Genomic DNA, 21436 nt, shown 5'->3' with positions numbered 1-21436 from the left:
TGAGTGTAAGAGGATTTTTTTAATTCAATTTGTAAAGGACAGTTTAAAAAAACAAAATGTTAGTAACACGCTAGAACATTGGCTTGTTCATTTGACATTTTCTCTATCTTCACCCATTTTTATTACAAAAAACAGAAAAGTAAAAACCCATTACAATATTTGCACAGTGTAACCACAGTGTCACCTAAACAAAAGCTAATTTCTACAAAACCATAAACTTAACAGTTTTATTAAAAGAGATTCAAAATTCTCTCTGTTTACTGGATATACATAGTGGTATATATTTTAAAGCAGAAAACCCCCAGAAAAACAAAAACAACGAAAAAAGGAAATATAAGTCAGAGTGGTCAGTTAAGCAGTTTGACCTGACAGTTCCTACAAATAATAACTTCCACTACATATAAAGGAAACCGTTATCTGCAGTAAAAACTCTAGAGACAAAGTAGGAAATGTGTAATAGGAACAATCAATCAGAAGTCAGTCCCTGGCTGCATGTGTTTTCAATGAAACCCAGGCAGTGAGTTACATTAGGAAAGAAGGGACATGACTCATGTGTCCAAACCACTGTGTGTGTCTACAAGCGAGACCTTTACATGTCAAGCTGCAAAGTTTCAATGCAAGAACTTTGAAAAGCACAAATTTTTTTGTCTTCATACAAATCACTGCAAGTCATCTTTGTAAGGCCAGACCTTGCATAGGAAAATAACTGTCTTCTGTCAAAAATCCTGCAGGAATGAGGAAAAAGCAAGCTTTTCAAAATGATGCCCATGTGCAAAGAGTCAAACTACCAAGCACCTCTATAACTGCCTCCAATTTATCTTTATATTTGACAAAAGGAAAAATTGCCAATTTATGGTGACAGATTGGCAGCAGAAAAATTAAATCGCAAAAGTGCATCGTTTGAGAGTGCCGCTACCTGTGGAAAGGACTTGGATGCACTCCACACGCCCACTCGTGCTTCCGCCAGGACTCACGAGGAACCTGTCGTATAAATGCAAGTTTCCTTTTTCAGAAAGTTAAAGTATAAAAAAACAGGACAAGTTGTGGCATTCCTTTAAAAGTGGATGCTACATTAGTTGTATTCTGAGTTGGCTACTAGGAAGGATTAATGCTTCCAGACAGAGCCCGGCCACGTGCCTTTAAGAGCCGTGGTAGAGGTTCATGGTACCCAGGACGGCAATGTCATACCTTTCTTCCACCTTCACAGAATTGGAATGCTCTATCACACTATTAAGCTCGGGGATGCTTTCAGCAGTGTCCCCGAACCCGTGGTAATGTCCATAGTGCAAATTCTCCCCAATATCCTCCACCCAGGAAGGTCTATTGGCTACGCAGCTACTCGGACTCCCGTTCAGGTGCAGAGAACCGCACATCTCAGGGTTAACGCCCATGGTCTTTTCTGGCTCCTCAGTCCCGTTAACACAGAGAGAACCCTGGCTACTTGGAAATGGTCGTCCTGGAACTAATCCATTGCTAATTCCATTAGATCCTGTTAAGCACTGGTTATTCCTGCTTTCCATCCCATTGATCTGAGTCGTGGAAGAGAAGTCCAAATGTCCATTGATGACACATCCGTTTGTCAATGTGTTCGATACGGAGCTACTGTTTTTCATATCTGCATTAAGAAATACACCTGTCACCAAAATTCAGAACCAGAGGGGAGGAGAAACTATAAAATGCTTCATTGCTGCTACAATTTTAAAGGACTTATTCGTTGTTTTTTTTTTTTTTTTTTTAAACAACCCAATTCCTTTTCCAAAGTGAAAACCATACACAGATTTTAAAATAAAACACAACAGTAGCATTTGCCTTGTAAGAAAGGGAACATTTATCAATTTCAGTAGTGTTGGGGAGCCAAAAATTAAAAAAAAACTTACGTTGACAAATATATTGCATGAAAAATACCAATGGTACTGAAAAGCTGTCAAAAAAATTCCCATTTTAAGACTATTCTCGGAGAACAGTTTTTAAAATCACCCCTGAGAAAGTCCATCAGAACTGAATGTAAGGATTCCCACAAAAGGCTGAAACAGCACAAACTTCTCCAGCTCTTAACAGGAGGAAAGCGGTTCTGAAGCAGGTGAAATAGGCAGCTCCTCGGACTGGGTGAGGCAGGGTCACACCTCACAGGCCAGGAAAGCCAGGAACATGAGCAGGAACCGCTTTTCCTTTTAACACTCAGATCTACGTGGCACTTCTGCCCAGTGCCACGCGGCAGCTCTGCAGAGTGCCGAGCACAGCGGCCACAGGCAGGAACGAATGGTTCTCGTGCACACAGTCTTGGGCCAATGGCAGTTCTGAAGTTTCTTCCGAGGTCAGCAATTAAGGTGATCATTACAGCCAAGGTTCCACTTTCAAAAACAACTTACATTGGAAAATGTTGATAGGTTAATCTGCATCCATTAAAAGAAGGATGTCTTACCAAAAAAAGTCACAAAACGTTTGGGCACATGGGAATAGGCAATTACAAGGTATTTTTCTGTATGACACTAGAGAGTTAATATTCATGTTCATAGGCGTTCACAGCACAGTATAGAGAATGATCTAAAATTATGTCTTGCTTATTAATATTAAATTTTAATGTTCTGCGCTATTAAAGCATGGTATGATATTAAACACAGAAGAGCTACGCTATAACAGGTGGGGACTCATTTTGCATATCTGATCACCCTAACATCTCACACAGTGCGCCTGTCCCCTTTAAGGGCCCACTCTTGGGTTCACCATCTATAGACCTCTGACTTGCACTCGAACACAGGTTTTTGTGTGCCTGCAAATCTCCCTGCCAACAAAAAAACCAGTTTGTTCAATGAACAAAAACATCTCCTAGACATTCCATTAGTCATCAATTTTCTGGCAATTTAAATGACAATCATAGTTTAATAATTATTATAAATTCTTTAGGGGCTTATGAAAATTTAAAAAAAAAGTAAGTGATAGCTTTTCTATCTAGTTAAAACTCAAGACTAGAGAGCAAGTGTTTCAAGAACTAAACATGAAGTAAAATAAAAAGAAAAACACCAAGCTGTTCCAGGGAAATATTTATATTAATTATTAATTTTTTTTAAAGTATAAATAATTGTTCCTGGGTCAAAACTCATGGGTATGGCGGCAAGTTTGATAATTATTAATAACTGCCGTACTACTACTAAAAAAGGTGAAAATCCTATTTTCAGGTGATTGAGTCTGTAAGGGTAAATGAGCATGGCCTCAGAAATCTGAGGTAACAAGACTTTTTTTTTTTAATGTTCACCGTGCGTGTACTGCTTTCCTTTAGTGCATTATGCAATCTAAAAATCAAGGTTAGTAGATAACCTCATATCATTGTAAGAAATCTGATAAAACTGAGCAAGAAAATGGCAGACATGCTAGAAAATGGCTAAGACAGAGCCCACTGACCTGCTCCAATACTGTCCGTCATTCTGTTCCAAGCTGCTTTCCGAGACTCATTCATTTACTCATTCATCGGCTACAAGTAATCTCTAGCTATTTTAATTTTTGTTTATTCAGTCAGATAATGTTGAAAGTGAAATGATGGAAAATATGAGGACGCTTACTGGCACTTGTATATGGGATGAGCTGGGATTGGAAAAATTATGGCATTTAATGTTATGTTCAAGCTTGGTATTAAGTTTAACCTGAAAATCCAGGGAATTAATGTTTGGAGATTGATTACTTCTGCCTTTTTAAAAGCATGTAGCAGTGCCATTAAAAAAAAAACAAATGAACTGGCTTTGAGTTTTGTTTCATTTAATTATTTGGCAAAAAGGTGAGTCCTCCCATAACAATTTGTAGCTTCTAGAAAGATGTATACATCTCTTTTCATTTTTTAAAACAGAAATGATTTTTTTCATGTAAGTCTGGAAAACAAAATATATCATCTTTTATCCCCAGTAGAGAATTTGGCATAAAGACATAATAAAACTTTTAAAAAGCCAGTATCTATTTCTAAATATATTAAAACAGTAAAAGAATGGCTAAAATATTTTCATGGTACCTAAATAAAAGATTGTAGAAAAAAAGCATTTACTAAATGGATAAATCTTAAAAAGCTAAAAGAAACTGAGGCTTGGCCTTTTAAAAATGGATGACTACCTATACTAAAATTTTAACATACTAAAAGTGTTAGCGTAGAAAATGTGTTTTGTGAGAGATGGTAGTCAGCATTTTACCAGACCTTGAGTGAGTGGCACAGAAACCAGAGCAACCACTGAGCGTCGAATGACAGATTCCATACTGGCGCGACTGGTTACAAGTTAAAACTACAATGTTTACTATTTCTCAAGGTTTATGGCGAGTCAGACTTCTGGCTGTTAATCGCTTTGAAGTTACTACCAATAAGCATTCATTCAGTATATTCACCCAAAGTCCTCCATCAGAAAATAAAAAATGCAAAACCTTATTAAACAAGGCACATTAAGCAAAAGTTTAAAATCAAAATATAGATTGCACTTATATTTTTCATATCCATAGAATACGCCAAAAACACTTATCCTACAAACTTGCCCAAGATATGCAAATTATAACATTCTTTGAAACACTACACAACAAAGTGCAAAACTCGTTTGAAAGCTGCTGTTAGAAATAATATGCATACTGATTCTTGCAACGACAAGGGGTCTGCATTGCTGAAACAGTATATATTTCTATTTCTTTTGGTCCAACAGAACCACCCTCCTGCTGTGTGGTGTCTTCGACCATTGGACTGTTGTTGCAGCTAACAGGAAACTGTCCACTCCCACCTGTTACGACAGCAAACTCTCTATCGACGTGCATTTTTTCAGCATCATCTTCCGCCTCGCTGTTCACTAGTGGCATGCAGTAATCCAAGCTTTGAGCTGCACAGGAAACAAAGGCAATTTTAGATCCCCTGCACACACAAGACAAATATTTCTCATTCCATTTTGTTAGAGCACTGAACTTCTGACGAGATTTTTTTTTCAAATAATTTCATAATCTACACAAATGATCTTAGTATACTACCGAGAAACTTTCCCACAGTATTACAAATGTTTTTAAACTCAATATATTATATATTATGCCTCAAAATGTCCATCAATTGTTTTTTCATAAATACTAGGACAGTTCTTGGGTAGCAACACAAAAATCATGACTTTCAGTAACAGAAAATAAGGTAAAAGCCAAGACTCAAGACAGCCTGCCAATACTGTCCCCATGTGGTACCAGCCTCTGTGCTTCTAGATACAGTAAAATTAGTTTTAATTCCAAGGTATTTGGAGCCGAAGGTACATGTACATTTCTTATAAAATCATCATGCTCTGTGTCTTGGAGAAAAGCTAATATGCACATTTAATCTCTTTTCCTCCAAATACTACATACTCGGTGCAGAAAAACCAACCTCCCCCCACTCCTACCCCCCCCCCCCCAAAAAAAAACACCCTAGTATCCCAACTTCTCAGGAGCAGCCACTCTCATTTGATATAACAAATCTAGTCTTAAACACGTATTTTTTTCTCTCAAAACCAAAACCTAAAAATCATTTTTATGCTTTGCTTTTATTCATTTACCATGGCATCAAGGCATCCCTATCAACTAAGTTCAAAAGAATCTTTCAAGTTGAACGCCCATTGTACGGCCGTATTATAATTTGCCCACCACCAAAGTCCCTGCTACTGTTTGGGATGCTTCAGTCTTCTTTCCTATTGTGAATACCATAATTAAATCAATCTTTATAAAGGCATCTTTGTGTGCATTTCTAGATCTTTACTCAGATAAAGAACTAGCATTATTTTGGGGTCAAAAAATAAGCAACCACTTTTACTGCTAAGTATTTCTTTTAAATAATTTAAAAGCAGACTTGAATTTTGCAGCTTTACTTCCTTCTAGTTTTAGAGGCACACAAGTCATTTTCAATATAGGAATGAACATATTCCAGATTATTCCCTTAACTGTTTAAACTAAAGATGATAGTATAGTCTTAATGAAAGAGAAACAAATTCTGAATTAGCATGTGAGAGAACCAGAAGTGTGTGATTTTGTGTAGTTGAAAGTAGAAATCTGTACAGCTGTGAGGCCAAAAACAGTCTACAAAGAGAGGCGCTTTGAAAAACTAGGCATTAAACCACGGATTTCAGTATTTTCCACTCAATGCTTTTTGTAATCCTCTGCAGGCCCGAAGTAAGTGACAGGCAAGGTTCTACCTTCACTATGAAACAACACTTTCAAGAGTTCAGCAGTAAGCCATCTCATAAATGGGGAGGAGTGGAAAGGGGTGTCCCAAATACCAGTTGTCACAATCCATACAACCTTCAGGGAGTTCTTAGTCTACACGGGGTGTGGTTTCCCCTTTTCTGCACTCTAATGCCCGATAAGCCAAATCAGGTGTAGACTGAGAACAGGTGCAGGCTATCGTGGCAAAACCGCAAATGTCCTTGTAAAAAAGGCATCCTTGGGACACAGAGTAGCTTCAGTAGCCATACTCAATGTCTGGCTTTGTTGTGGAGCTCAGGTTTCAGTGTTCCTTGGGCAAAGTGGCAACTACATTGTCTACAATTTCAGACCTGGGAAAAGCACTTTTTTGTTGTTGTTGTTGTTTGTTAAAAGGTAAGCCCAGCCCTGGCTGGTTTGGCTCTGTGGATGGAGCATTGGCCTGCAGACCGAAGGGTCTTGGGTTCAATTCCGGTCAGGGGCACATACCCAGGTTGTGGGCTCAATCCCTAGTGGGGGATGTGCAGAAGGCAGGCAATCCATGATTCTCTCTCATCATTGATGTTTCTCTCTCCTTCCCCTCTGAAATTAAAAAAAAAAAAAAAAAAAAAAAAAAAAAAAAGCAAGCCCAGCCAGTGTGGCTCAGTGGTTGAGCATTAACCTATGAACCAGGTCACAGTTCAGTTCCTGGTCAGGGCACATGCCTGGGTTGCAGGCTCCATCCCAAATAGGGGGAAAGAGGGACGTGAGGGAGGCAGCCAATCCGTGATTCTCTCATCACTGATGTTTTTCTCTCCCTCTCCTTTCCTCTGAAATAAATACTATATATTTTAAATTTTTAAAAAAATGAGCATCATTATCCCATAATCATCAAAGTTATATCTGCCAACTCACCTTTTGAGCCCAGTGCCTACAATAGTACTCATATCAACAAATGAAACCTACACTCTAGCCATAAAGGGCACAAACAGGAAGCAAGCAAGAAATATGAACTACAGCAACCAGGAACATGGAAACCACCGGTCATTTCAGAGAAGTGGAAGAGGGACATGAAGGCGGACTTGCCACTAGGGGGCCAGAGAGTCGGTGGCAAAGGAAGTTCAAAACAAAAATGTGTATCCAGAGGACCTGGGGCGCAATGCCGTTTTAAAGCAAATATGAATCCCTTAGAGGACTATCCAGTGCACTAGTAATTATGCCCTAAAATTGTTCCACTTAGCAGATGTCTTTTATTAATGCAGATAAGTTTCTCATTAATAAAAGATAAAAATGAAACAAAAACAAAGGCTTTCAAACTCTTTAATGTAGGAAGCATATGCTAATGTAGACAGCCTAGAATTTAATTATTTCTCTAAGGATAGACCATCTTTGTAGTATTTTTCCCATGAAGTATCTGCAAGGATATTTCACTACTTGGCTAATCCAGCTGACCCAGAACCCTCAGTAATTTCATACTAATGTCTTAGCACTTGCATATAGTGAGCACTCAATTATACAGGGGCATTAAGGCTGCATTTGCTTTTTTAAATTGTACTTTATGGTCCTGACCGGTTTTGCTCAATGGTTAGAGCATCGGCCTGCAGACTGAAGGGTCCCGGGTTCAATTCTGGTCAAGGGCATGTACCTTGGTCGCGAGCACATCCCCAGTAGGTGGTGGTGGCTGATGGACGTTTCTCATCAATGTTTCTACCTCTCTATCCCTCTCCCTTCCTCTGTAAAAAATCAATTATATCTTTAAAAAAAATTGTACTTTGTCATGAAATTATAATTGGTCTCTCAGAATGTTCAAAACATTGGATCTGGATTTGACTCCTTTCCTGACAATCACAGGTGTCACCTGTGGCATTTTCTCTCACACCTACCTATCACCAAAGTTAACTTTAAATATTCCATGTTGCATCTGAGAAAGGTGATCTGTAAACACTTCTGAATTCTTCCAAAACTGTAAATTTTTATTGTTTTGGAAAAACATTTTCCCTTCCTGTTTATTTACCCCCACCGATAAAAGAAAAAATTACTGAACTTGTAAAGTGTCCTTACCTTCTGACCCCCAAAGCAGGTATTTGTTGAGGATTCTAGCACACATTAAACAATGCACACTATGTGGGAAAACTATCTAGGCCTGGCTCAAAACCAACACAAGCAGTCACTGCCCAGGAAGTCTTCTCATCCTTGACCTCCGCGGAGTCAAGGTGCTCCATTCAGGAAGGTGCCGGGGTAGCAGAGGCCTGCATTTGTATTTTCATTTAAAGCTGAAGGGCTGAATAAAACCCCTAAAGCCAATTCTAAGAAAGCTTCTAAAACTACACAAAACATGAAAGAACAGTTTAAAATGTAGGAAAAGCTTATAAAAATTCCCTAGACTTACTCCATACTGGATGTGTAAAACTGGCTAGTTTCACACAGCGGATTTAAAAGCAGCTCAGTGTTGTAAGACAGTGACCTAATTTTCTTGGTGCATCTTCACAGTGCCAGGCAGGGGTCCCTCCGAGGTGCTGACCACCGCCCAGTGGCAGGAGCAGGATGCCACACCCCTATGGTTTCTCCACTGAACTGGGAACTCTGACCTCAGTTCCCCATTAAAACAATCAGGAGGGAAAGGTTTCCCACCAGCCATTACTAGTTTGAACTATTCTTTGTTCTACTAGAGAGCACATTTAACCCAAATAACTAATTTTGAAAATAAATATCCTGTTAAAAATAGTACCTAAAGCCACTGCAAAAGGGGTTCTGTAAGGTAACCTTTTGGGGAACTTCGACACAGTCCCAACTGCAGACCAGGGGGTGGGGGAAATTCAAGAGAGGAGAGCAGTGGGGATGCATAAATGACAGAACTGCAAAACTAAGGAGGGGTTGGAGTTGTTAAAACACAGAATATGCCAATGGGGGATTCCCACTGCAGCCGCACACACTGGAAACAGACTAGCACATGAGGCTGGAATTCAAGATTACAAGAATAAAAGTGGGAATCACCGGAAATGCTTGGTTCTTATATAATTCATTCAAATTGTATTTCTAGATTGCTATGTGTTTAAGGATAACAACCATTTGTTATTCTAACACAATCAAGTGTTCTCTGTGGTCAAATTTAAAAAAAAAACCACATTACACAAATATAGCCATTTACTGCAAGTTTGAGAACACTAAGGAAACACAATGATAGTATTGTATTTATATGACACTCCATAGAAATAATTACATTAAAAAAAATCTGACTTCTTGACTCTTTAAATAACTAGTTGACAAATATTAACAAATGTGTTAAGGCACATCTACCTTCTTCCCCCCGCAGTCATTTAGGCTGGTCAACATGAGCAATTAAGAACAGAAAGTGAAAATCCTGTTAAATTCATCCCAGGAGAAGTGTGCTGAGAAACGTCCTTCTGCTAATTTTAAACTGAGTCATTCATGTTGAAGATAATTTCTTTTTAAATGTTTTAATATTAGCCAAAACCGGTTTGGTTCAGTGGTAGAGCGTCGGTCTGCGGACTGAAAGGTCCCAGGTTCGATTCCGGTCAGGGGCATGTACATTGGTTGCGGGCACATCCCCGGTAGGGGGTGTGCAAGAGGCAGCTGGTCGATGTTTCTCTCTCATCGATGTTTCTAGCTCTCTATCCCTCTCTCCTCTCTGTAAAAAATCAATAAAATATATTTTTTTAAAAATGTTTTAATATTACATACTCACACATATGTATGAGATGCTAAGATCAATAATACACAGATTTGATTAAAACAAAACCATGAGGCCAACCTAACATTTGAGATCTGGTATTGCCATAGAAAATAAAACTGTGAAGTTACTACGTAAGTCTGTTACTCACAGTACCCTTCCCCACTCACAATTCTAGAGCTGCACCTCCAAAAGATTACTGGCTAAAAACAAGGTAAAGGTTTCTCTAATGGGTGAAACTGCCATTCTTTTCTAGCCAGGATCATTAGTTATCTGGACAACAGCTCTCAAGAAATACATGAATAATTGTAGCGTTACTCCTGACGACTAAGAATGCTAACAAAATCAAGCACATCTTTGTAAAGCAATGCCAGCTTAAGTTCTGAAGTCCATGTGTCATTCCACCTTGAGCAAATGGTTTATAAATGGGGGGAGAAATCCAAACCTAATTACATAGCTACTTCCTTGCACCATCATAAAATCCCATAATGGGAAATATTACCCCAAAATACTTTTCACCAAAACCAACCACGTAAGTAACTTTGGATTTTATTTCACCCTTGAGTTCTATGGCCCTATTATCTCTGTTCTGACCAAAGCACATTTTGATTCTGGTGTGAATGACTGTATACAAGACACCTGCTTCCAAAGGACAGTTCACATCCGAACAGCACAAAAAGGCCAAGGCATTATTGCTCCTCTTGGTTCTTCAGATCAATATAATTTCTAAGGGAAAATCACTCCAATTATTATAGCTTAAAATATTTGAAAATGGATTACTGAAAGCAGAGAGATATTACTTTCTATAGGGAAGAGTAGGTAACTTTCAGACTCATGATTCTAAAGTAAAAAAATTAAAGGAGTGAATTTTACAGGGCACATCTTTTAAGAATTGGTTCGAGATATGCATTTATTTAACCAAGATATTTCAGTAACCCATAAGAAAAAGCCAAACTTGTACTTCAAAAAAGAAAAAAAATAATTTTAAACTCTTCCAAATACTTCCATATGTGATTTAAAAAAGTATTTTATGTGCATGTTACATTAGGAAAAAAGTACTTTCACTTTGGCATAAGAATCAAAAACTTATCCACAAAATGAATTCAGGGTCAGCTGGAGAGGCTCAGTACATTGTGTCGTCCTGTGTATCGAATAGTTCAATTCCTGGTCAGGGCATGTACCTGGGCTGCAGAGGTTCAATCCTGTCAGGGAGCATAAGGAGCAGCCAATGTTTCTCTCTCTCTCTCTCGTGTCCCCTCCTCTCTCTAAATATGTCCTCGTATGAGAAGAAAAAAAAAAAAAAAAAAAATTCAGAATGAGCAGATTTAAGCTCACATAAATAGAAAATTTTAAAAAATGCCCAAATTTAAATGAACTAAGGCAACTGATCTTGAATTGCATACTAAAAAACTGGTCAAATGGAAATAACTAGAGTACGGAAGCAAAGAACTTCATTTAGAAGATTCAGGTAGTTGGGGGAAAATCTTGTTTTAGTAATCAAGAATGCCCTAACATCCAGCAAGTACACAATGGTAAAATGAAAAAATTCAACTCTTCCTTTCCCCTAGAGAAGAGAGTGGAGCAGGCATGGGGGTTGGAAGAAGACAACTCTATCTATGCTTACAAATATGAATTCATACAAACACACTCTTAAGTCACATGTGGGGCAATCTCAGGACTGGAGTACTAGAAATTTTAATGAGCAAATAATTAAAATAATGCTCAGAAGACAAATGATTAACACTGGAAGAGCAATGATTTCTCCCGTGATCGTGACAAGTATTATTTCATGTATATATGGAGCAGTGCTCAACCTTAGGTTTGTATAATTATTACCTGCAAACTTAAATGCCAGCATAAAGCACATTTTCTTCCTAATTGGCATCCTCGGGTTGTTAGGTATGGTGATTTGTGAAAGCTGTATGGTGAGTTTAGTGTGTAAGATATAAATCTCTAACTCTGGTCTACCTAAATGAATCCTTGTCTGGAGAAGGAAAATAAAACCCCTAAAAACCTGCATAATGCTTCAAACTAAATTTGTGTGTAATAGGATTTAGGAAACTTAGGACAGAAACAGTGAGATATTGGCCAAATCAGTTCACCATAAAACCTTCAGAAACTAGTTTTAAAACCTCTCTAGGTACATTTCTACATCTTAGAGTGTTGTGTCAAACTTTTTAAAAACAAACAGAATTTAAGATTTATCCTACCAAACTACATTCACAGACATAGTCAGAATGAGGGCACAATGAAGCTAACAATATCATTCCACAATATCATTCAGGCATTAAATTTTTAGAAGTATTTTAAAAAAGTGTATGCTTTTAAAGAGCTTTAAAAATACATTAGAAGCCGGGACCGGTTTGGCTCAATGGATAGAGCATCGGCTTGGGGACTGAAGGGCCCCAGGTTCGATTCCGGTCAAGGGCATGTACCTTGGTTGCGGGCATATCCCCAGTAGGGGGTGTGCAAGAGGCAGCTGATTGATGACTCTCTCTCATTGATGTTTTTAACTCTCTATCTCCCTTCCTCTCTGTACAAAAATCAATAAAATATATTTAAAAAAAAATACATTAGAAAATATATAGTGAAACATGTTGCAAATAAATGACAATGCTGAGCAACACTTTTTTAAGAACACCACATTTGAAGTATAGGTATACATACCTCATTGTGTTTTATCATAGCACTTTCTGGATTTATTAGGCTCATAATGCTATGAATTTGATAAACTATTACATTTAAGTTCACTCATTCATTTAAAAGTCACATAACCTTAAATTTTTACACTGACCAAGATGTCAGAAGTTATGAAGTAGATATTACAATTTTTGTCATAAAAAAAAACACATACTTTTTGTCTGAATATACTCATTAGAGACAAAGCAATGAAGAGTGGAAATTGACCCATAAAATTTAAACACCTCTAACCAGCAGTGTTTTCTCATACTATACTTGTATAGTTGATTTAAAAAAAAAATTTTTTTTTTTACTCTTTATCTAAGGATATTTGTTCCCATTGATTTTTAGAGTGGGAGGGAGGGAAGGAGAGGGGAAGAGAAAGAGAAACATCAATGTGAGATATACTGATTGGTTGCTTATTGCACGCACAATGACCAGATTGGGGAGAACCTGCAATTGAGATATGTGCCATTGACTGGGAATTGAACCCTCGATCTTTTGGTCCACAGGCCAACACTCTAACCACTGAACCAAACCAGTGAGGGCTAATTTTTTTAAGTCAAAGGGCACATTTTGTATTTTCATCAAATCTTACCGGAGTGCATTAATTTCAGTGATTACTTTTCACTGTCATCTCTAAATTGCCTCTGTATAAGTTTGCTAAATATTCCTGCCAAGCTATAAATCTGTCCTCTGTTTAAGATATTTTATATACGTATATGTAATTTTTTCCTAAATAAAGCTTTTTCCCCAACTTCAAGAATGACTGCTCCTAATCATTTGCAAACTCCAAAACTAAAGATAAAAAAAGTGGAAGAATACCTAAAATTTGACTTACCTTACAGAGTATTAAGTCCTCAAAGTGACATATCAGATCTTGTGACAAATGCACACTACCACGTGGGTCATGGAGTCCAGCTGAGGCCAAATCACAGTGCAAGTGCAACAGTATAGCCAACATCTACCTTCCCAGATGTGAAACTATGTTTTACTACCAGACCAACAATTGTTATAAGCTCGGGGACATTTATGGGAAACAAAGAAATCAGGCACAGGGGCAGATTTTTTTTAATAGTTGTATTTCCAACAGGAACAACAAGAAAAATCTTTCTCATTTCTGGAAGGTAAACCTGGGCATGCAGAAATGTTATCAACGCACATTTATATTTGACCTGTCAACACTGCCCTCTTACGTTCTCCCCTTTTGTTAAATGGCCAAATCTTCAAAGTAGCAATACAGGAAAAACTCCACCTTCACTGTACCAGAATCCTCCGGGCACAGTACCACCTTACGTGAAGGTCTTATCTTGAGGTGCTTTCAGCCATAAAAAAAAGAAAACATGTTAAAGAAAGTAAACACTTGCCTACAAAGTGGTCTCACCTTCGGTTCTAGCTTTCTTCACTTCAAAGGGTTCCGAATCTTCCAAGCATCTCTTGCGATTTGTTCCCATACTAACATGATTAGGAAATATATTCTGATGGCCCCCATTTAAGGTGCCATTATTATAGAAACGGTTCAGATGACAATTCTGGAGGTTCAAGAGAAACTGGGTACATTCTTGGAAACCCTGGGTTTGAGCAATGTCTGCTGCTGTCAGGCCACTGGCATTTCTCAGGCTGTACAACACAAAAACACTGAATTACCTCCCATTAGCATTTTCATCTGGTCTCTGCTCCTGCCGAACTGACTAACTATCTGAAGGTGATATGAAAGAATATATAGATTTACAGCAAGCCTTCATTAAAGAAGGCGTTACTCATCCTAGCTCTGTAACTAACTTGTCTCTTATGCACATTTGATTACTAAGCAAGATTTGGGCGATAGTAATTTAAAAATCAATATAGTAAACTTTAAAAAAAGGCATCTTCCTATTTAACGTCTCAAAATCATTTTTTGTTAGTCTGAAGAACCTAAATTTATGCTAACTTCAGACTCAACCTGAATTCTATATTATCAGCACTTAATTTTAATAATCCATTCCTTTAGCTTGAGTAAAATCATTAACAAACAAACATGTACTGAAATTGTCCATGGCATTCATAACAATCGGCTTCCTAAAAACAAAGGTATGCAATTGCTTACCAACTATAATTTTATGTGACACTATAAGTGGAAGTTTAGAAGGATGTCCTGACATTAAAATAATTTGTTAATAGGCTGGAGATGTGAAGAGTTGAGGGATTTTTTGTTTGTTTGTTTGTTTTGTTTTTTGCCTTGCTTAGGAAAACTTGTAGGAGTTGGCATTCTAGAGCATTATGAGTGGATAGTTCCTGTGAAAGCCAACTACTATTCTAGGAACTCATGCCCTAAGGCTAAGAGTGTCACTACTGAAAAGAATCAACATCTTACGTGGTTAATATAACAAGTAAAGGTTTGATATCTTCTATAGTAGCTAATATTCAAATTAAAGGAGGAACTGATGGTGTAAGTGAAAGATCTGAATAAGATGAATATAAAAGAACCAGTTGAGCTTAGAGATCTTAATTAGGAAACAATAAACATTTAAAGAACAAAAGCAACTCCATGTTGAAGTTCCCCTGGAGAACAAGAAAATACACTGCTCTGTGAAATAAATCTGCAAAAAAAGCAAAATAGGTTGTTAGCTACAGGTTGATAAACTGAAATTGCAGAAATATCAAACATATGTGCAAAGATATCTTCATACCTACTCAGTAAGCTATGCTACAGGCAAAGGTATGACCAAATAAGGCTTTATTTTGTGTAAGTGAAATAACCAATGCAGAACCTTTGGTTTGTTTCCTAGGCTAATATTAATGTCAAAAAAGAAACCTTTTTTTCCAGAGAGAAAACTGCCAAATCAGGGTCTTTCATTTTCAAAGATAAAAATAAGCCTTGAGTTCCTATTTCCAGCCATCGTACTCATAAAACTCCACCCCAGAAATGAATAATCTATATATTCTTGGATAATCATTAAACATCTCTTCACTTTTTAGCAGATGGCATAAAGAAATGTATTATACATCTTGAAGAAAGGCAAAAGCCCAAACTCAATTTTATCAGATATAAAAGAGACAAGTCTTACGAATTCCAGAAACCAACAATATTTTCTTAAACATAGAAGGCAGTTGTATCAGGCTACTGGGGAACTAAAATGGACATTTTAATTTTACCTCTGATGAATATTATTCTAGAATTCTTAATGTTTTTATTTTGATACATAAATTAAATGGAAACTACTGAAATTTGGGCAGAGCAAATTACATGCATACAAAATAATCATATTCTTGATTTTTAATATCAACTTGTTATTCAAATGTAACATTACAGTGTATAGCTGGACTATTTTTAAATGATGCATTTCATTTTCAGAAGATATCACATATAAAGATGGTGCAGAAAGGTCTACTTCTTCAAGAATGTAAACACAAAAACAAAAGTTGCCACCTGAAAAATTTTTTTTAAGTCTTAGCTTTTCCAAATTTGAAAAGATGAAGACCCAGAACATAAGCAAACTTTATACAATGATCATTTCTACAGGTAAGTATGGACTTGCTCTCTAAAATCAAAGAATAAAAAAATGAGAGATTGATGCTTAAAATTAGAACAATAAAGTTGACAGTAAAGATTACTCCTTAGTGGATCACAGAATAAAAAGGAACAGTACACAGATTTTTAAAAATGGAATCTACAACCATAAAGGCCAGTTCACCAAGGAAAACTTGTTTAAGGAGCATGCCAACATTTTGAAGTTGCTGAAAAGAGTAACATTCAAAATATACCCAGTTCCTTTACACTTCATTCAGAAACTTAACAGTAGACTGAATTTGGGCTAGAATAGCAGTTTACTGTTCTTTCAAAGAAATAAACCTTAAAGAAAAATAAGCAACAAATTAGTGCCAATATCCAGAGAGTGTAAAGATTGTAAATGTTTAAGTGGCATTATCTGCCTTAATAAAAGACCTAGACATCACCACCCTACCTCCTCCTTTACCGAAAGTAGCCAAACACTTGCACATCATTTGATTGAGAAAGAGCCAACCAAATTCCAAGTTGTGTCAACTATTATCTTCAAAACTCAAAAGAAGAACTAGAGCCAACTCAGCTATACACTCCTTCTGCATGGACTGACCAAGTGGGAGAGAACAGTAACAAGTCAGATTGGTTCCTCATATAACTTTGGGGTACCAGAGGTTAGAGTGATCCAAAAGGAAGGTCTAAATATTCTATAAAATGTATGGACAGATCATAATCTGGGACATTTGGTGTCTGTGGAAAAATTAATTGGGAGGTTATAATTTTGGCGATATCCCTGTAGTATAGGAAATAGAAATAAAATAGCCTTTCTCTACTTCTAGGAAGCTATAGAAGATTTCAAATATATTATTACTCAGGTTATTAAAGACTGAATACTGGTATACACAATATATAATTTACTTTAATAGACTTTATATTTCTCTGAAGCAAAAGATGTTAACACCTGATACTGATACACAACAACCAAAGCCACTAGTCCCCTCTTTTGCCTCTCAATGTTTTCCTTCCCCCATCTCCTCTCCTACTTACTAATATATTCATTCCTCCATTCCACCCCTGTGGAATGTTTAACTCCCTAATTCTGCTCCGCTCACATTTAAAAACTTACAAGTGGCTGCTCAATCACAGAATGCACATTACAAAAAACTGAATGGAAAGTAACATTAGAGATCATCTAATTTAGGCGGAGGAACTTTTTCTGTAAAGGGCTAGAAAATAAATATTTTGGGTCTTTGAAGCCACTGACTCAATGACTACTCTGTTATTTTAGCCTGAAAGTAAGCCTCAGACAATATATAAACAACTGAGCTTATGTATTAACAAACCTTTATTTTTGAGTATCGAAATTAGAATTTCATATAATTTTATGAATCATACTAATTTTGTTTTTGTTTTTTGGTCAACCATTTAAATATGTAAAAATCATTTTTAGTTTATGGGCCATTCAAAAACAATCAGGAGGCTGGACCTGTTAACAAACTAATCCTCTCTATTCTTAATAACTGTCTATGGGTTCCTGAAAAAAATCTTTCTAGTAAAGACTCTCTCTCTCTCTCTCTCTCTCTCTCTCTATATATATATATATATATATATATATATATATATATTTGATTTTCCACAGAAAGGAAGGAAGAGGGATAGAGAGTTAGAAACATTGATGAGAGAGAATCATCGATCAGCTGCCTCTTGCACACCCCCCACTGGGGATGTGCCCACAACTAAGGTACATGCCCTTGACCGGAACTGAACCTGGGACCTTTCAGTACAGGCCGGCACTCTATCCACTGAGCCAAACCAGTTTCGGCAAGACTTTCTATTTTATGCACTATTCAATTCAAACAAACAAACAAACAAACAAAAAACCTTGTCTTTATAGGTCTTAGTTCCTCAAATCACTTTTTAATGTTAAATAAGTAGAGAGGACTTTCATATGAACTACAGAGGCTGAAAATCACATGGGTTTTCAAATAAAAGCTGGAATAATCATTACATGGTACCATTCTCAAAACACTTTTAATGTTTAACAAAAGCAGCTCAGGTCTTTAAATTCTTTTTTCATATAAGCTGTCCTATTTGCTAATAAGCATGTCTCAAATGTTTTAAAATTTCGTTTTAAGAGCTGAAACACTAATCCTGGTTATCATCAATTCATTAACCCTTCAAACTCTATTTATAGTGCTCCAAGTTTAACCTAAGCTATCCTGTTATTTTCCTAAAACTCCATGGGAGCTGGGCACATGAATGTGGCTTAAGATTGACAGGTTCTATAATAACTTCACATTAAATGTGGTACCTTGTTCTTTTAGAGTACTTTTTAAACAGTCAAGCTATCACCTTTCAATCAATCTCTAGGTGTTCACTGTGGTGTGATAGGCCACACTGCACTAACTGCAGGCCACTGCTATTGAACCTCAAGTGAGGTACTGATAAAGAAAAATTTACAGTATCTGGAAGAAAATGTTCAAAATTACTCTCGAAAACATTTAGTATAGACATTAAATCTTTTTTAATTTGGCACCTTTAGTTTGATGCACTTGGGCACACAGACTACACCTAGTCTAAAATTTTTCTTTGTCCATTTCTGAAAACAAGAGGACCCAAATGGGACCAAGTGTTCTATAGCTCTAGTTGACCCTCTCTGGTCCTAATATCCATTTTAAAAATCTTAGAAAATGAGAGATTTAAAGAAACCAGATATTAATCAACTTGATGTTCAAATCAGGTCTAGTTTGTTGAAGTACATGAAAACTGACATCATCAGATTTTTAGGCTGGTAAGACCAATTTGCTACAGAAGTGATCTGTAGGTTCTAGTTCCTGTAAGTCAACATGAAACACAGTCTTCAGGCAGACCACCCATTTTTTCCAATGGTTGTTAGTATTATTTCAAAATTGAAATATGAAAACATGGAAAGACATAGACTAGTGCTCTGCTAACTAACTGGAAAAATCAAACTGGTATTTTTTTTTAAACTTTACTGAAGTTAAAAACATAAATGCTTATGTAGTATTTTTTGTAATAAAATTCTGAATAGAATATTAAATTTATTATACCTAAGAATGTCTTTTCAAAGAATTTTAAAACAAATTCCATTCTACTGCTAGCCAATTCCCCATCTATTTTCCACTTATAGTGTCACATAATTAGAATACACGAGAAGCCATTCTAGTAACAGTTTTTATTTTTAATTTGAAAAACCACGGATCAGGAAATACCTGAATATAGATTTTAGAATCTGAGTTGTCACATCACCTTCAGGATGTTTTCTTTTTATTAATGCCATGTGACAATAATAGATAACCACAATTTTTATATAAATAATATTTCTGTTAAAATTCTGATCTCAGCTTAACTATTGTTAGTTTACAAATAAAAAGGTAGATATCATAAATTAGGGTAAGCAAAGCATGCAAATCTAAAGAATCTATATCTGAATTCCTAGATTAGCATTAAAACCAATCACCGCAACAAATACCTCAACAGTATGCCTCGTGTGGAGAAAGGAAGCCATACTGAACATTCAATGCCACAACTGTAAGGTTTTCGGAGAAGCACCTGTGGCAGTTTCAGCAGTTTCTATATGGAATGCTCCCCCTTTCTAGGATTACTTGAAAAAATCAAGTCAATTCGAATTACGTAGCTGTAAAACATTGACATGTGTAGTTTTTACAGATTAAGAATCTTCTGTGTGATTTAAAAAGGGCAATGGTTCATAAAACAGGAAACTTAAATAATAAGGGATCACATATTTGCAGGCAACATTTGGATTAAAAATACATATACATACATGAAGTGCAGAAGCACACTTATTGAGCACAGGCCATTGTCATGTGACCTCCTTGACCAAAAGCTATTGCTCTAAAACACTGCCTCCTCAATCACTTATAATTTTTAGCATGAAGCCAATTTAATTATGTCAATATTTCAACAAAATTTAACAGTATGGACTAAAAACCATTAACTCACGATTCTGGTTACTTTAAAATTTGGTATGCTGTATCTCAAATACATTAGTAACTATTCCTAGATGAAAATAAGCAAATACATGGAATCATTAAAAAAAAGATTAAAAACATTACTAAATGTCCATTTGTACAAACAAAACTTTAGCAAACATCATAAGATTTCTTCAGTAAAAGAAAAATGTATATTTTTAACCCTTTGGTATCCAAACTCTTAAATAATTATGAAAACTCTTAAATATATTCTTTAGGTAACAATAGGGAGACACTATTTTTTAAAGTTTCTACCTTTAAAAATTTGGTGCCAAGTTTTCATTTTAAGTTCAATACTGATTAAAACAGTTTTACATTGCAACTGAACCCCAATTATGTTTGCATACATTAAAATGAGTATCATTCAAATATTCTGATGAAATATTTAAAATGCTCCCACTATATTCTAGCAAAGGTAAAATATATTTGGATTTAGAAATCATTAGTTTTATTCAAAAACATTCTTTATAAAAGCAGGGGTTAAACAATTATTAAAACCAAATATTACTCAAGCATGAAAAATAAAATTTGTCAACAACACTTCAATACTGTCCAGTCTAACATCTGCTCCTGCCCAGGAAGCAGAACTTTGATAGCTATCTCAGCAAGTTAACTCCTCCACCTTGCTCATAACACTTCAATAAAAGAAAAAAAAAAGATCCAGGAAATATAATAGTAAGATCAGACAAGTTTGCCATAATGACAATTAAGTAAAGGGCACAGCACTAGGTAAGGATGACTGGAATGCAGAGGATCTAAAATCAGACACTACTAATTCAGAGCTGTTATACTAATAAATTGCATAATTCTGAAGAATAAATGAAACCACCAAAAGTTTAAAAAATAAAGAAATGTAATTAAAAAAAGAAATCACAAATTTCAAAGTAAACCTGGGATATTTTGCCAAAGGCAAAAAAAAGTTGCAAACTTCTTGCACTATTATTAAAAATACTAGAGATCCAGTGCACGAAAATTCACTTTTTTTGGCAATATAAAAAAAGTCTGTTAAGATCACTTTTGTTATTATAGACAACTATGCCTGTTTTCTAAATTAGGGAAGATTTTTTTTTTTAGACTGAGTCACTGAGCTTGTTTATATAAGGCTAGAGAAGCTTTCCAGCTAAGTTCTTCTAGGGATCACGCTAATTAAGTTAAAATACATGTAAGTCTACTTGAAGATCTGGTTGCAACAGAATCGATGATTCTAATGAAAGCTATGAGACTAAATACTGCCACCTATATAAGTGGTATTAAAATGGACCTGCAAATTTGCCTGATATGCAAGTAATTCTGGTTTTACTCTGACTCCTGCTAACTCCTCCCACTCCTTTTTTTTTTTCCCCACTCCAAGGCATTAAAAAAAGCTACTTTAATATCTGGTTGATATTGAAATATTCTCAACTTCAATCTTTCAAGAAAATAAAT

At 36.1% G+C, this 21436-nt stretch overlaps 1 protein-coding gene across 3 annotated transcripts in view; it reads right to left on the bottom strand.

Moving 5' to 3' along the window:
- ANKRD10 (ankyrin repeat domain 10) overlaps positions 1-21436 on the bottom strand; it is a 35327-nt gene continuing 13891 nt past the window's right edge. For all 3 annotated transcript variants that reach the window (XM_084879857.1, XM_084879858.1, XM_084879859.1), the window contains exons 4-6: positions 13902-14137; positions 4743-4838; positions 1-1615 (exon numbers count right to left, since the gene is read on the bottom strand). In XM_084879857.1, coding sequence (XP_084735983.1) covers positions 1140-1615; positions 4743-4838; positions 13902-14137 — 808 coding nt within the window. In that variant the 3' untranslated portion in view covers positions 1-1139. The remainder of the gene's footprint in view (positions 1616-4742; positions 4839-13901; positions 14138-21436) is intronic.

This window comes from Pipistrellus hanaki, assembly GCF_964339955.1.
Source record: "Pipistrellus hanaki genome assembly, chromosome: 3".
Lineage (NCBI taxonomy): Eukaryota > Metazoa > Chordata > Mammalia > Chiroptera > Vespertilionidae > Pipistrellus > Pipistrellus hanaki.
This window is presented reverse-complemented; position numbering and strand designations above follow the sequence as displayed.